The sequence below is a fragment of the Lycium ferocissimum genome, chromosome 2 (assembly GCF_029784015.1).
Source record: "Lycium ferocissimum isolate CSIRO_LF1 chromosome 2, AGI_CSIRO_Lferr_CH_V1, whole genome shotgun sequence".
NCBI classification, from domain to species: Eukaryota; Viridiplantae; Streptophyta; class Magnoliopsida; order Solanales; family Solanaceae; genus Lycium; species Lycium ferocissimum.
Window position 1 is genome coordinate 60,607,022 of NC_081343.1, and position 15,127 is coordinate 60,622,148.

The following is a 15,127-nucleotide window of genomic DNA, read 5'->3' on the forward strand; positions in this document are numbered from 1 at the left end:
ATCCATTTAGAATTAAAATTCGGGGCGACGTTCTTTATATCCTACCAAATCATAATATCAACAACCAAAAAAACAATAAATACCAATACCAAATAACAACATCATTATCAATAAATATTTTCCCCAAAAATATCCCAAAGAGCCAAATTTCTCAACTAGCCAACTTGTAACACATTTAAAAACTTTACCTCCAAAAAAACCAAATTAATATTAATAAGGGGAGATTCATACCTTATTCTCCTAGATCCGTAAGATCTTCAATATTTGCTTTAACCAAGCCAACTCCATGAAAAAAACTATAACCAAACACACGTTACCCGAGCCTCGATTAATATTCTGTCACTTGAAATCACTCAAAATCCTTAATTTTGTGATATAAATATACTCTCATATGTTTGATGAGCTTTGGGGAAATGTTTTAGGTGGAAATGAGGGGTTTTGCCCCTTTTATAAAGTGTTTAAGTCGGTTTGCACCGACTCAGAATTTGCCGCGAAGGGTTATTCTGAACTCCTCTTCGCGTTCACGGCCCTTTGGTCGCGTTCGCGCAGGGTTAATTTCTGCTCTGGCGGCCTAATTTGTAACGTCCATAACTCTCTACTCTGATGCTCTATCGATGAGCGGTTTGTTGCGTTGGAAACTGGATTTCATGAACTTCAATTTTAGGCTTTTGCTTTGCTCCAAAAGCCCTTTTTCATTTACTAAAAGATATTATTTCTCAAGTTGAGCCAAAATTGCCCTCATATTTTCTCCAAAATTCAACAAAACTTAATTTCCTTGATTCACTTGCCCTCCAATCCTTCCGTAGCTTATTATTTAAACTTAAACCTTCTTAACCATAAGATAAGCGCATATAATCTCATATATCCTTGGAGGTAACTCCAATGTTTTGTAACTCCAATGTTCATACTTAAAACAACCAACACGAACTAATCACAACATTCAAAACTACGGGGTGTAACACCCAGTCAACTCCGTCACCCATGTACTACTGTGAGAAGGCTCGTACCGATTGGTATATGGCTCTCCATCTACACTTGTTAATCCAAAGAGGACCTCCGTATCACCGAAGTGTAATCGTGGCCTCACCGGTGCGAAAATGGAAGGTATGTGTCTCCGGCCTCGGCTCAACCGCGCGGCCATAATGGCGCCCGATTGTGTTGTAAACGGAAGCCAACGGACACGCATAGATGTCGCCCCCGAAACAATATCTCCAAGACAACGGGAGTGTGGGGAGCGCTCGCGTAAAAGAATCCACGCTCTCTGTAGCCTACCGGGGGACGGAACTCGTCGATATCCCTATAGTACCAAACCCCATAGTAACTCGAACATGATTGCCTTGCAAAGACAATACTAATCTATCATCGGGGCCCGGGTGAACAGCGGGCCCCGGGTGATCATCGGGCTCCGGGGGAACATTCAGATCCATGAAAGAGTCCGGTCTGTACAAACTAAATTAGTCATTATTCTTGAAATTAAAGAGAAATTATATTAACTAATTAATAATTTGTCGGGAATATGTGAATTATGTTGTATTATATCTTATGGATAATTAACATGGATAAACAATTTCACAAATAAATAAAGTAACAATGGCATAATTAACATAATAGGAGATTACATATATTTGGGGGAATGTGGTCCTATGTACGTGCGTTGCACGAATATTTCTTGTTGATTTTTATAATATTATTTATATCTACATTGATAAGCAACTTAAAAAAATTAATAGCTACTTATTATCTTGAATACAATATTTATTTTGAATGTATAAAAATCAAATATTTACTTCGTTGCACGATTTTGAATATTTGATTTAGTATTTTTTTTATCAATCTTTATTAGATAGTCTTTTCCAAAAATTATTTTCACTCTCCAACCAAATATTGGAAGAAAATAATTATTTTCAACACTACTTTCGTCATATTAAATGTCCAGTAAATTTAATATGTGATTGTAAGGACACGAGATTTTGAATTATGTGATGGCAAAGACTTTTAAGTTAATTAGTTTGGGAATCGAAATTCAGCAATAATATTTGTTTAGAACTCTATTTTGAATATGTGATATATTTTTAGTTGACCAAATAGCCAACACAAATATGATTAAATTAGACTAAAAGAGTATATTCGTCGACCACATGTTTTCCTACAAACCTTGCATTTTATCGTTAACGTATGCATTTATGAAATTCAAAATAATTTTTATTTCCGTGAACATAAATATTAAAAGAAGAACTTTAACTATTCTTTTTTAGATAGTCTTTTTTTATTTAAAATATATATTCATGCTTTTAAAATAATATAGATTTAATAATTCATACTCAATTAACAAAATAATATTTATTAATAATTAACAAAATATCAATTGAATTGTAATCAATATAATCAATATTTAACCAATTAATTAATAATTGCATATTTTACAAATAATAGTACATTACTTTATTAAACATTTCATAAACAATTAACGAATTAACAATTCATAAACAAATAATAAATTAACAATTCATAAACATTTAACAAATTAACAATTCATAAACATTTAACAAATAATGAATTAGCCAAAAAAATAAACATCTTAAAATAATGAATTAGCTAAAATTTCTCCTAAAGAAGAAAAATATTATAATAATATTTATAACACAAATAATGAATTAGCCAAAAAAAAAAAAAACCGGAACAGTGGCAAAAGCCACTGCCCAGACCGATCAAACAAGAAAAAAAAATGATTTTTTTTTTGGAAATTAACGACAATTAAATTTTAAACATGCTTAGAATATAATGTATATAACAAAATATTAATAAAAGTTCATAGTAGAAAACCTTAATCGAAGATTTTTGTAGGGTTGTTTTAATCGAGTTGTACGCCCTTTTTTCTCAAAATTCGAGCTTAAAATCTTGCTCCTTGACTTGAATATACCGAGAATCTAAACTTTCTCGATGAAAATTAATAGAAAACGACGTATTTTGATGTGGGGACCACCTTGAAATCGCCTCCAACGGTGTTTTTCATTTTTTTTTTTTTTGGCCACTGGAGGGACCAGTGGTGGAACCCAATCGGGTTTTATGTTGGGTGATATAGCGCAACATTTTACTGCGCTATGGGGGAGAGAGAAATATTGTTTAGCGCAGTATTAACGGTACTTTTGTACCGATTTTTTTTTTGGATATTTTGGTTCACTTGGATTTTTATTAGGTCATTTTGGTTCCGGAGTCTTCTGAAAATTCCCCGATGCTCTCACTGTAGTAGTCAACCCCCATCCCTTTCAACAAATGTCCAAGTACTACTATTAAAGAAGCACATTTCTTCATAATTGAAACTTTTGCTGAGTTAACGTAATTTTGTTTTGGGAAAAAATTTTCATTTTTGATTTACAAAAATCTGTTGACTAATTTAACTATAAAGACGCAAAAAAGATATGGGGCAATTAAACTCACTAGTAAAATAGATACATTCCCCTTGTGCAACATAAAAATGGTCCCATTAAAGTCACTAGTGAAAACAACAATTATTAGAATTTGAAAGTGTCTCCGGAAAAAGGGGGAAAAAACGTTGATGGAACCATCTCTACTACACTATTTATTCATTATTTCAGCTTATTTAGCATTTAGCATTTTTAATATTTACAAGTTATTTAAAATTTATATTAGGTGTTATTAAGTGGAAGTTTTATATCCGAAGTTTGTGGACTTTATAAAGATATCTTTAACTTCTGCAAGGCCACTTAGGTGGTTTGTGGATTGGATAAGACGGTAACAAGTTCAAGGACTCTATGATTAAAAAAATTTGTGACAGGTATATATAGAAGAATTACTAAACAGAGAATCTCCCTACCAAGCAAATGAAAGGAAGCTTTTCCAGCTTTTGGATGAGCTTACACTTCTGCTTATATCTAGTGATGACGAAAAAAATTACTCTTTTGTTTTAGAAAGCAAAACTACAATTCTTCTTTCCAATTAAGAAAAGCTTTTCTTATAGTGATTTAATGAAAACTATTTTGGCGAGGTCTGTTCTCGTATTGGAGCAGCTAGACATATGTCCTTTTTTTGGTGTCAGAAGACCAATGACATTTGAGGAACAGAGCGCGAATAGATCTCCAAAGCACATGGATTACTTTTTTTTAACCCTTTTATTCTAGTCAGTCCTGATTTATTTATTCTTCCGAAAGGGCCAAATATATCGCTCTACCATCGAAAAAGGGCAAAATATACCCTTCATTATATTTTGGGTCTAAATATACCCCTAGCATTATACTATTGACTCAAATATACCCTTCACCGTTAAAGTTGTCCAAGTTAGAATCCAATCCCACATGACACTAATATTTTAATTAGGTAAACACTATGTAGCATGCCACGTCATTAACCAAACCCGTTTTACTCCACCTCCCTCTCCTTCCATATCATCTTTCACCCTTAACATCTCCCCCTCCACCATTGTTACACCCTTTCATCACTAATATTTTTTCTATATTAACATTGTTTCGGAAATAGAAGAATGAGCTTAGAAATTAGAGCAACTAAAGAAAACTAACAATTGGGCATCACAATTACATAAACAAAGAAACCATATTTCACCTTCTGGAACAATTCCAGAGCAAATATATAAAATTAAAACATTGCAAGCTGGGATTACTGGTGGGCCCAGATTGAGATTCGAATCCATCGTCAAAATGGGTGCCCAAAACGGGTCTTTGGGTAAAAATAGAAGAGACAATAGTTTTGAGCTGAACCGCAATTGTTACCGGATATTCCGTTATTCTCTCGGCCATTTGGTTTAACTTGTTCCTCCATTTCTCCTACTTCTTCCAGCTCCAATACAGGTGGTTGGCATAAGGGTGTAGCAACGGTGGAGAGGGAGATGTTAAGGGTGAAAGATGATACGGAAGGAGAGGGAGATGGGGTAAAATTGGATTTGGTTAATGACGTGGCATGCCACATAGTGCCACCTTATTAAAATATTAGTGTCCTGTGGGATTGGATCTCAAGTTGGATAACTTTAATGATGGAGAGGTATATTTGAGCTAATAATATAACAGTAAGAATATATTTAGATGCAAAATATAACGAAACGTATATTTGGCCCTTTTTCGTTTTTGAATGCTTTTGTTCCAAACAGTTATGAATGGAATAGATCAATGATTGAGCTTGCTTTTGATTGTGATAAGTATAACTGGTGCGTTAGCTAGGTAATTAAGTGCCGGTCATGGATTAAATTAACTTCGCAAGAAGAAAACATAAAAATACAACATATTTAAAGGACAAAATTGTCTATTTAGGCTACACAATGATTTTATTAATTCTAATAAATATAAATAGATTTGTATAACATTTGAAACCGTGAGATAAGAAAAGAAGTGCTACTTCTCTGTCCCAATTTATGTGACGTCATTTTTCTTTTAGTCTGTCCCAAAAAAAAAAGGTCACTATTCTATAATTATAAACACCTTAATGTTAAAATTCCTCTTTTACCTTTAATGAAATGATTTATAGTCACGCAAATGTCTAAGGTTTATTTTAGACCACACATTTTAAAAGTCTTAATTTCTCTAAGGTTTATTTTAGACCACACATTTTAAAAGTCTTAATTTCTTTCTTAAACTTTGTGCCATGATACCACATAAATTGGGACGGAGAGTGTATAAGTCAAAATTATCTGTAGGTCCATGAAGAATTTTCATATGAATAAATTAAGGGGTTCGGTTGGTTAGGAAGTGAATTACTTATTATTAAAATCAGCATAAGTGGCATGTTAGTTTTTTTTTCTTCAACTCTCGGGGAAATCCGCAGCCGCTATTCTTTGGGTGCGCATTGGTCAACCTGCTCAATGCGCAATAGCTCGCAAACCATATAGGAGATGTAAACCGCACTAGGCAAGTCAGGTGCGACAAGCTCTGATGTGACTGAGAAAGTTGCCGTGAGGTGAATCGATCCCAAGTACATCATGGTTATATCAGGAAAATTAGGGAATCTATATATTATGTTATCACTACAAAAAAAGGGTAATTTATTTGAAGTCATAACGGTTTTAACCTCCGCTATTTGCTAAAGGACGCTAAAACCTCCGCAAATTACCTATTTTTTGTTAGTGTATGCATGAAAAAAGATGGAATAACTAATACATAAATAATTAATTGATGCCATACAAATACCGGATAACACTAAACAGCCACCCTAAGGGGTTGTTCGCTTGAGTATGTGGTTAACTAATTTGAGCATAAAATTCCACATAAATAACACAATGTTTGATTGGTGTTAAAAATATACCTATTTTTGACAGCATCAAATAATATTAATTATATTGTTAGTGTCAATATATGTATTATTTTAATGGAGAATGTAATATAAAAAAAGGTAAATTAATAACTAATACATAAATAATTAATTGATGCCATACATAAAAATATCTGGATAACAACTTAAACAGCCACCCATGATAAGGGGTTGTTCGCTTGAGTATGTGGTTAACTAATTTGAGCATAAAATTCCACATAAATAACACAATGTTTGATTGGTGCAGTTTTAATTTAAAAATAAAAATTTAATTATAACGAAATATAATTATTTCATGCTTTTTAAACGTTTGGGTGCACATTGTTTCTTGAAAATATATATTAATAATCAAATAATACATATTAAGTAATAATACATATATTAAGTTATGTGTCAATATATAACATTATTATGTTTTTAATGCAATGTGAAAGCAAATGTAATATCAAAAAAAAAGGTAAATTAATCCAACATTACATAAGTAAGAGATTAATTAACCTCATCTACAACGAAATTCTAATTTAATAAACTATTTAAAGATAAATATTGTGTTTTAAAATAATAACAAGGTTATGTAAATGAATAAAATAAAATAAAATAAATACGAGCAATTACGTGGCACCACAAGAAGTAAAGTTGGGAATGAGAAGAATGAAAATGAAAAAATAAATAATATAAAAAGAAAAAATACATTTTAAAAAATAAAAATAATTCAAAAGTAAAACTAAAAAAGAAAATTAAAATAATAGAAATAAAAAATCTCAAAAAAAAATTAAAATAATAGAAATTAAAAATAAAAAGAAATTAAAGTAAAAAAAATAAACAACTTAAACTATAAGATAATTAACCGTCAATTACACCAAATTAAATACCTGAACATGATATTAGAGTAGATGAAATGAGCCCTTAGAGTTCTTCCTATTGTTATCGGAAATGTACTGACTGATTTGGCTCATCAAAAGAATCAAACACTAGTGGGCATGCATGACATAATTAAATAAATAAAAATATATTTTCTTTAATAACTTTTAATTTTTAGATTGCATAAGGATTTATTAATTATTAAATATCGTATAACAATTCTTCATTATTATTAATCATACATAAATACTATAGTTGAACCAAATAACCAAAAAGAAATAAATAAGGGATGAATCTAAAAATGTTGCAAATAAAATTTCTCTCCTCTTTTTTTATATATAAGTTCAGAATCAGAGGGAGAAATTTTTGGGGCTTACACAATTTGTTGCATGGTAATTAGGAAACAAACAATAGGGGAGCAAGAAGATAGACGATCTTACAATAAGGGCGCAAGAAGATAAACAATCTTTTTCTATATATTTTTTACACACAATAAAAATGGATGGAGACATAAAGGCAGCAGGTTTGGAGTAACGAGGACAAGGGAAGCAACTGCTGAGTGCTCGACACGTGTCAACACAACAACCGGCAGATTGGAATGTTATTATCTCAGAACCATAGGATGAATTAAGAGCAACACTGTTAAGTAGTAATTGTGAGAGCAGTGAGAGAGAACACTAGTAAAAGCACATCACTTTACAACCACCGATCGATTTAAGTGTGAGTTAAAGATAGTTACAGAGAGAGAGAATTGGAGGGCCTGTATATGTAAACAAGACATAAATTAGCGTGTGTGTGTGTTTTTTTTATGCTGAGCAGAGTGGGAGGGAGAGAGAGAGACGTTTGCTGCTTTTTTGGCCATGGCGGCGTTTGCAGAGAGTTGTAAGTCTACCTCTTTAATGCTCCCATACATAAGCCACAAAATAAAAGCCTAAAAAGCAAAATCAAAGGACTTATAGCTACCCCACTTCTTCACTCTTCGATTTATCTCTATCTCCAAAAGTCTTCCTTACCTTTGTCTGTCCAAGAAAATTTAACAAAAAAGCTGCAACTTTTATCTATAGCTACCAAATGCTTTCTTAGCTTCCTCTCACTGTTGCTGTCACGCGCTTATATAGTACAGACAAGAACTGCAATTCTTTTAATTTTTTTTTATTTTGGAGAGGAAAAAGAAAAAAAAAAAAAAGCTTTGTATTATTCTTTTCGTTTATTGTACTCAAAAATTAAGAAAAAGTGGAAGGGGAGGTGCAACCCATATCATTCTTGGGTCATAATCAAAGCCAGTGTTGGTGATCTGCTATGGATTGTCAGTCACAATTGAATTTTGGAAAAGTCTTAAAGAAGGCAACAAAATGGCTGGGTTCTTTTCACTAGGTGGAGGGGGAGCAAGTAGCAGCCAAGACCAGGCGGCTCACCAAGAGAGCACTAATAATCCTCCCACTGAAATTAGTCCAGAAAATAATTGGTTCTTGTACAGAAATGATCCTCAAGAGTTGCCCACCACATACAGAGGGTTCGAACTATGGCAAACTAGTAATAATTCCCAGCAACCCCAAATTCGACACCCAATTAATCCGCTTCAAGATCTTTATCCAACCGCGGCGGTTGGATTAGCTGTCGGGCCGAGCCGTAGCAGTTTTACTGTTACGGCGCGGCCCGATCATCATGACCCTTCCTCAGGAGGATCGGGTTTGGTCATGATGAGGAGTAGTGGGGGAGGGGGAATTAGTTGCCAGGATTGTGGTAACCAAGCGAAGAAAGATTGTCCACACATGAGATGTAGGACTTGTTGTAAGAGCCGAGGCTTTCAGTGCCAAACACATGTGAGAAGCACTTGGGTTCCAGCCGCTAAAAGGAGAGAAAGGCAACAACAACTATCTACTTTACAGCAACAACAACAACAAGAACAACAAGACCAACAAACGCTGCAGCTGCACAGAGATAACCCCAAAAGGCAAAGAGAGGATCCAAGTGCTTCCTCTCTTGTTTGCACTCGTATTTTACCTTCCAGTACTTCTGGTAAACTTTTTTGTCTTTCCTTCCTTACTCTATAACACAGAAATATATATACTCTCGAATTTCATATAAAGGACCTAAAAGATTAATCCTGTACTACAAAGTAGTTCAACGAGAAGAAGAAGATGAATGTTTTTAAGAAAAAAAACGAACTTCCATCACCGCTTTTGCTTTTTCTCTCTTTCTACCTTGTCATCACTGTTTTTCGGTAATCCTGACAAAGAAGGCGCTATTTTCTCTCTCCTCTCATACTTCTATGTGTGTTGTTGATATCTGTGTAGCCACATGCCTTTCTTTTTTCCTCATTCTACGCAAATTCTTCTCTAGCCAATTATATTAACTTCACTTTGTTTTTGATGTTGTTAGGGTTAGAAGTGGGGAATTTTCCAGCAAAAGTAAGTTCAGATGCCGTATTTAATTGCGTTCGAATGAGCTCCATTGACGATGCTGAGGATCAATTCGCTTATCAAACAGCTGTGAACATTGGTGGACACGTATTTAAGGGAATTCTATACGATCAAGGTCCTGAGAATCAGTACATGGCTGCTGGTGAAAGCTCGTCCGGTGGTGGAAGTGCTAGTCACCAACATAACCTTGTTGGTGCTGCAGGCACCGCCACGTCAGCTGCTACAAGTGGTGGCGGTGCTGCTGCAGCACCCGAAGGTTCGCCTTATCTTGATCCTTCTTTATATCCAGCTCCTCTCAACACTTTCATGGCTGGTACGCAATTCTTTCCACCTCCAAGATCTTAGAGATGAAATATTCTTCTACACCTTAAAATTGACATATGACACTTTACTCTGTAATGGGATATAGTTATGTTAGTAGTAGCCGTTAAGGTTGAAATTTCTAGGGGGACAAAATAGGAGCATATGAAAGAAAAGAGGGAATTGAGAGGATGATGTTTAGTTTCAGTTCTAATTTCAAGCATAATTGAATTATTTCCATTAATTCTCTTTGGAATGTCTTATAAAGTCTCTCTCTTTGAGCTGAAATGTTTGGCTTTCTTGTTTTATTTTTGTATCAATTTCAAATGACATGTTTTCAAGTGTCTTATGAAGTGAATTCAAAATGGGGTCTGAAATAAGTTGCGTTTGAGTTTTATAGCCAAATTCCTGGCTGAAGGTTGAATATAGCACCCTTTTCTTCTCCGTAAACGTGTAGTATTGCCTGCTCTTTGAGTTGTTTTTTTTTGTTCCCCCGTGCCCATAAACGTTTTGGGGTTCTTGACTAATTCACGTCCCTTAAAGAGAAATCTTTAAGAGTACTTTACTCCTAGGAACTTTTTCTCAATCTTAGGACTTGAAACCTTTGAATAAAGGTGCAAAGAGATCCTATCTATAGCACCTCTACAAAAAGGAAGAGCACAAGCAAGACTTGTTGCGCTTGCATTAGGACTTGAAACCTTTGAATAAAGGTGCAAAGAGATCCTATCTATAGCACCTCTACAAAAAGGAAGAGCACAAGCAAGACTTGTTGCGCTTGCATGAGAAATACTTTGAATTCATAGCGAATAGGCGATTTCAAAAGGTCTACATACACCGAATGGACAACTTGAAAAGGTCTACATAGACAAAGAGGAGAGGTGCTCTTTGAAGTGTAGTGACATTCAACGAGGTATTTTTTCCTTTTACATTGTCAAACGTCTTTCATGTGTATGGTAAAAGAGTTTAACTTATACATGCACTAATACTTTAAAAAGAAATTATGCATAAGTGTATTTTTCTACTGTGCAAATTATGGTTCACTTGAAACCACGATCTCTCAGCAAAACTAGTTACTTTTTTTACATATTTCTAGAGTTGATCTACTACTAGTGCTAGTTTCCATGCTCCAAAAAAGATGAATAATACATTTAGTTGAATGCTGAGTTATTCTTTTTTTCTTCTTTCTTTACTGATAAATCCATATTCTAGAAATCGTAGATATGACTTGGCGTTATTTATCATGCTTTTTAGGTTCCAATATATGCTATAATGCGAAGTGCTAACTATAACAGTTACATCGTATTGACTTGTAAGTGACAAATGAAAATTTTGTTACACTTTATATTAGTTAATCTCTATGGAAACTTGAAAGAGCATACCTTATCAGGTGTTGCTATGTTATGTCCGTTGTTTTTTTGAATGAGCTCTGTGTATATAAGAGATGTGATTTGCATGTAAGAAATGGAATGCTGCTTTTGGTTGGTTGAGGTTTGATTAAATGCATTGCAGGCGCATTATGTTAAAATTTATGTGGCATAACGTAAAGAGCTTAAAAAAAAAAAAAAAAAAAAAAAAAAAAAAAAAAGAGAGAATTTAAGAGCATTTACACAAGATGCATCAAGGTGTTTTTCTGTTTTCATTGTCAATGTCTACTTATGCGGTAACTGTGCAGAACAGATAAATTGAATAGTTTCGCCAATTTTCTGACCTGTTGCCTGTTACTATCTAATCTGAATTGAAGGGCTCCTTTGTTCTTCTCAGTCTGTTATTTGCCATATTTCTACTGTCTTTGCTAATGCTTGCACAAAGATTTTTAGAACTGATATAGTATACTATAATATTTGATTCATCATAAAATTATGTCAGCAAAAGTAAAATAAAAATGTTAAATTAATTTTTTTTTCTTTCAAATATCTAAACTAATTTCTGCCATCTTTTTTGGAAAGAATAGATGGAAAGGGAAATAGTTTCATTGAAAAAAAAAAAAGTATAGATATATAGTAACTGAAAATATCCTCCTTTGTTGAGATATTGATTAACCTTATCATCATCCTTCGTTTGCAAATTATGTCTTTCATATAGTTCATTTTGCCAAAAATCTTTCTATTGGGTTAGAGATTAGTTATAATTCCGACTAATTAATTTTTTAAATTATCTTGACGAATTAGCAATTATAGTCTGTTTGAATGCTTAAGCTAACCAGTTTCGAAGTCTTTGACGTCTAAATGTTCATAAAAACAGTGGAAGCACAGCTAGAAATGTGTAGTTGATGATTGTATTAAAAAAACAATAATATAATGTGTACATCCACATTGATTAGTAGCCACCCCCATTTGGATGACCATAAATGACCGTATTGTTAGCTGGAAAGTTAATTCTCAGCAGGTTTTAACAAGTTTGATAGGTTTATTTAATGGTCTGATCATTAGCTAGAAACATTCAGGGAGAAGTTAAAAGAGCAGAAAAAAGAAGAAAAAAGATGAGCAGTATTCTCCATATTTTCAGATAAGAACAGACGTAAAGTGTGAAATATGTATTTGTCCCAAGACTGCAATGGATATAGCAATGTATAACACCTGTACAGCCCATTTCTTACATGACAAGATGGGCGGGACGTATTTCTTATTTATGCACAGGAAATGTTGTTACTTTTTTCCGTCACTCTATTATGAATTTGTCTTATGTGTGTTGAGAATATAATTAAGTACATAAAATATGCTATGTAAGCACATTTCAACATAATATTAGAGTAGACAAAAGTCGTGAGTTCCGAGTGCTACTACCACATTTATCGTATTAAGAAAGAATTATCAAGTGCTTGGCTGGGTAAAAAAAAAAAAATCAGGTTTGCACTTGAAGAACATATTGAGAATATAATTAGAATAATAAATATGTGTATGGATAAGTTGCATTTTTCTTTGAACTAAATTTATTTAGTCAGGCTAGAGTTTCTTCCCTTATGTGGGAAGATGGATTGATTCTTTCTTGCAGATAAAAGTTACTCCTACTAGAATTAACCGCTGCATTATTTAAATGTTCTGCTTTTACTCGTGATGAGAACATGTATTAATTGGTCATTTACTGCTATTATTTGAATTTTTAATTTAATTAATGCATTTGCAATTAGAGTGCCATTAATTTACTTAATGTGTGCTGTGTCACTGTGACATGCACGCTTTTATGAATCATGGTCCAGTTCTACTTACTGTATCATAAATTCATATGCAGTTAATACACTTGAAACTCGCTGTATATTTTTAACGTTCTCTAGTGAAAAGGTTGATGATTGAGATATCGAGAAATAGAGGTGCATAAGTGTCTTGAAATATAAAATTTTAATGACATTACTTGAAGTGTGTTACTGTTGGTTATTTGTTTGAACTCATTGGGGATCAATTCGTTGTTTTTTATTAATATAAATCTTTATTTTATTTAGGCTAAGATTTAAAAGACAGAATAATTTTATGTATCAAATAATTCCTTGGTTTGGTCCGGCATTGCACTTGTCTTGTCTAGATATAAGTAGCCTTTATTCAACTGAAAACTTTCCTTTTTGGTCGTGTAGTCGAGTACATCTTGTTGGACCATGGTCTACACGAACTATCTCATGTTAGTCCTCTATATTTCAACTCCGGAATGTGATTGCATGTGCTTGTAGTTCAAGTGCCTAATCTATATGGAGCTTTATGTTTTTGGTATCCTCGATGGCATAATTTCTACGAGTTTCCACTTTTTTTTTTTCTATGGTTTTTTGTTTGGTTTTATGCATGCACATGGATTCATTTTCAGAATTTTAGAGTTATGCTACTTTTTGCTTGTTTGTTATACTGCGTATTTCCATTCCTTTTTTATTTTAGAGAAAAAAGTAAACAAAACTCGCCATATGCTCCAAATGTAACCCCATTCCAAAAATAAATTGCAGTGATTGTGAAAGAATTGAAGTATCCAACAAAAACGCTTTATTCGATTGATGGTACTGCAGGAGGACCATTTAAACTTTCTCGGAAGCTCTTACACAATTGACAAGAGACGAGTAACATTAAATGTCGCACGTGTACAATTTAAGGCACTTCTTGGCGTTCTTTTTGTTTTTTCCCTTGAAGTATAGGGAGAGGGAAGGCTGAACATGAGCGGGTATGTATAGGGGATGACAGATTTGGTTCAACTGGCTAATCAATGAGCCTGGAGTAATATTAGTAACTCGACTAAATTTTGTAGAAACGAGCTTATCATAGTTTGGATACATATCATACCTGCAGTAATATTAGTAACTCAATGACTTCACTGAGAGAAAAGTTTTGAACGATAGGACACTAATGTAGTTGTGCTAGCTTACCATGGAAGAATATGATGCCATATGAAAGTGTCGGAGCAAATTTTCAAAGCAATGGGGAGTAGCCTAAAATAAGTTAAATATCTTTAGAAATTCTTATACAATTGATAAATGACAAAGTGCAATGTTCTCTTATTGTAATATATCCGAAGTATTACGCACTTAAGGGTGTGATTTAATGGTTGATGAGTGGTTTTAAGCATTAGAAATGAGAATTTAAATTAAGCAAAGACGAAAAATGTTAGGTAACTCTAATTTGTTTCATTTTATAAGCTTTGGTAGAAAAAAAATATTTGATATGTGTATTAGCGGAGGTAGCAAGTATTTGATGGAACATGTGAAGCGTTGAAATAAACGAATATTCACGCCTATAAAGACCGAAATGAGGAGCATGCATCGCAATGAAGGTGTCGAAAGGCATATTTACCTAGTATGAGAATAATGCATAGGGAACATATAGTCTGAATGGTCAGGTTTTCAATTCTGGCTTAACATGTAGCCGAAAGAAGACGATCATATATGAGCGACTATTTTTGCATTCCCAATGCTGACAACTATTATTGCAAGTTTACTGTCCCATGAAATTTTGAACGATTAGATTCGATCATATTTTCTTGGAGGAAAAAAGAATTCCATCAAAAGAAGAAGAAAGGTTTCCACTTTCCTCAGATTCAAGAAATCTCGAGCAACAAAAAAAGCAGATATCTCCTGTTGTCTGCAATTTCCCTGTGCCACAGTTGATCCTGCGCAATTTTTTTGATAAATACGTCATTTTTACGAGCTAATTAAGATCAGTGCTAATTACCAACAATACTTTCACGTGATAAATTGGAAAAAAATAAAAACTTTCATTTGCTCTAGTCAATGTTGGAAATATGTTGTAGACCATTTTTTGTCGTTACCATGCCAGACCATTGAATTATTAAAGCGTGAATTC

At 33.5% G+C, this 15,127-nt stretch overlaps 1 protein-coding gene across 1 annotated transcript; it reads left to right on the forward strand.

Moving 5' to 3' along the window:
- Positions 1-7,551: 7,551 nt before the first annotated feature.
- Positions 7,552-10,461, forward strand: LOC132046494 (protein EXPRESSION OF TERPENOIDS 1-like). The gene is made up of 2 exons (XM_059437136.1): positions 7,552-9,153; positions 9,517-10,461. Exons 1-2 carry the CDS (start codon positions 8,487-8,489, stop codon positions 9,900-9,902), a joined length of 1,053 nt encoding a protein of 350 aa, XP_059293119.1. The 5' UTR covers positions 7,552-8,486; the 3' UTR covers positions 9,903-10,461.
- Positions 10,462-15,127: the final 4,666 nt, after the last annotated feature.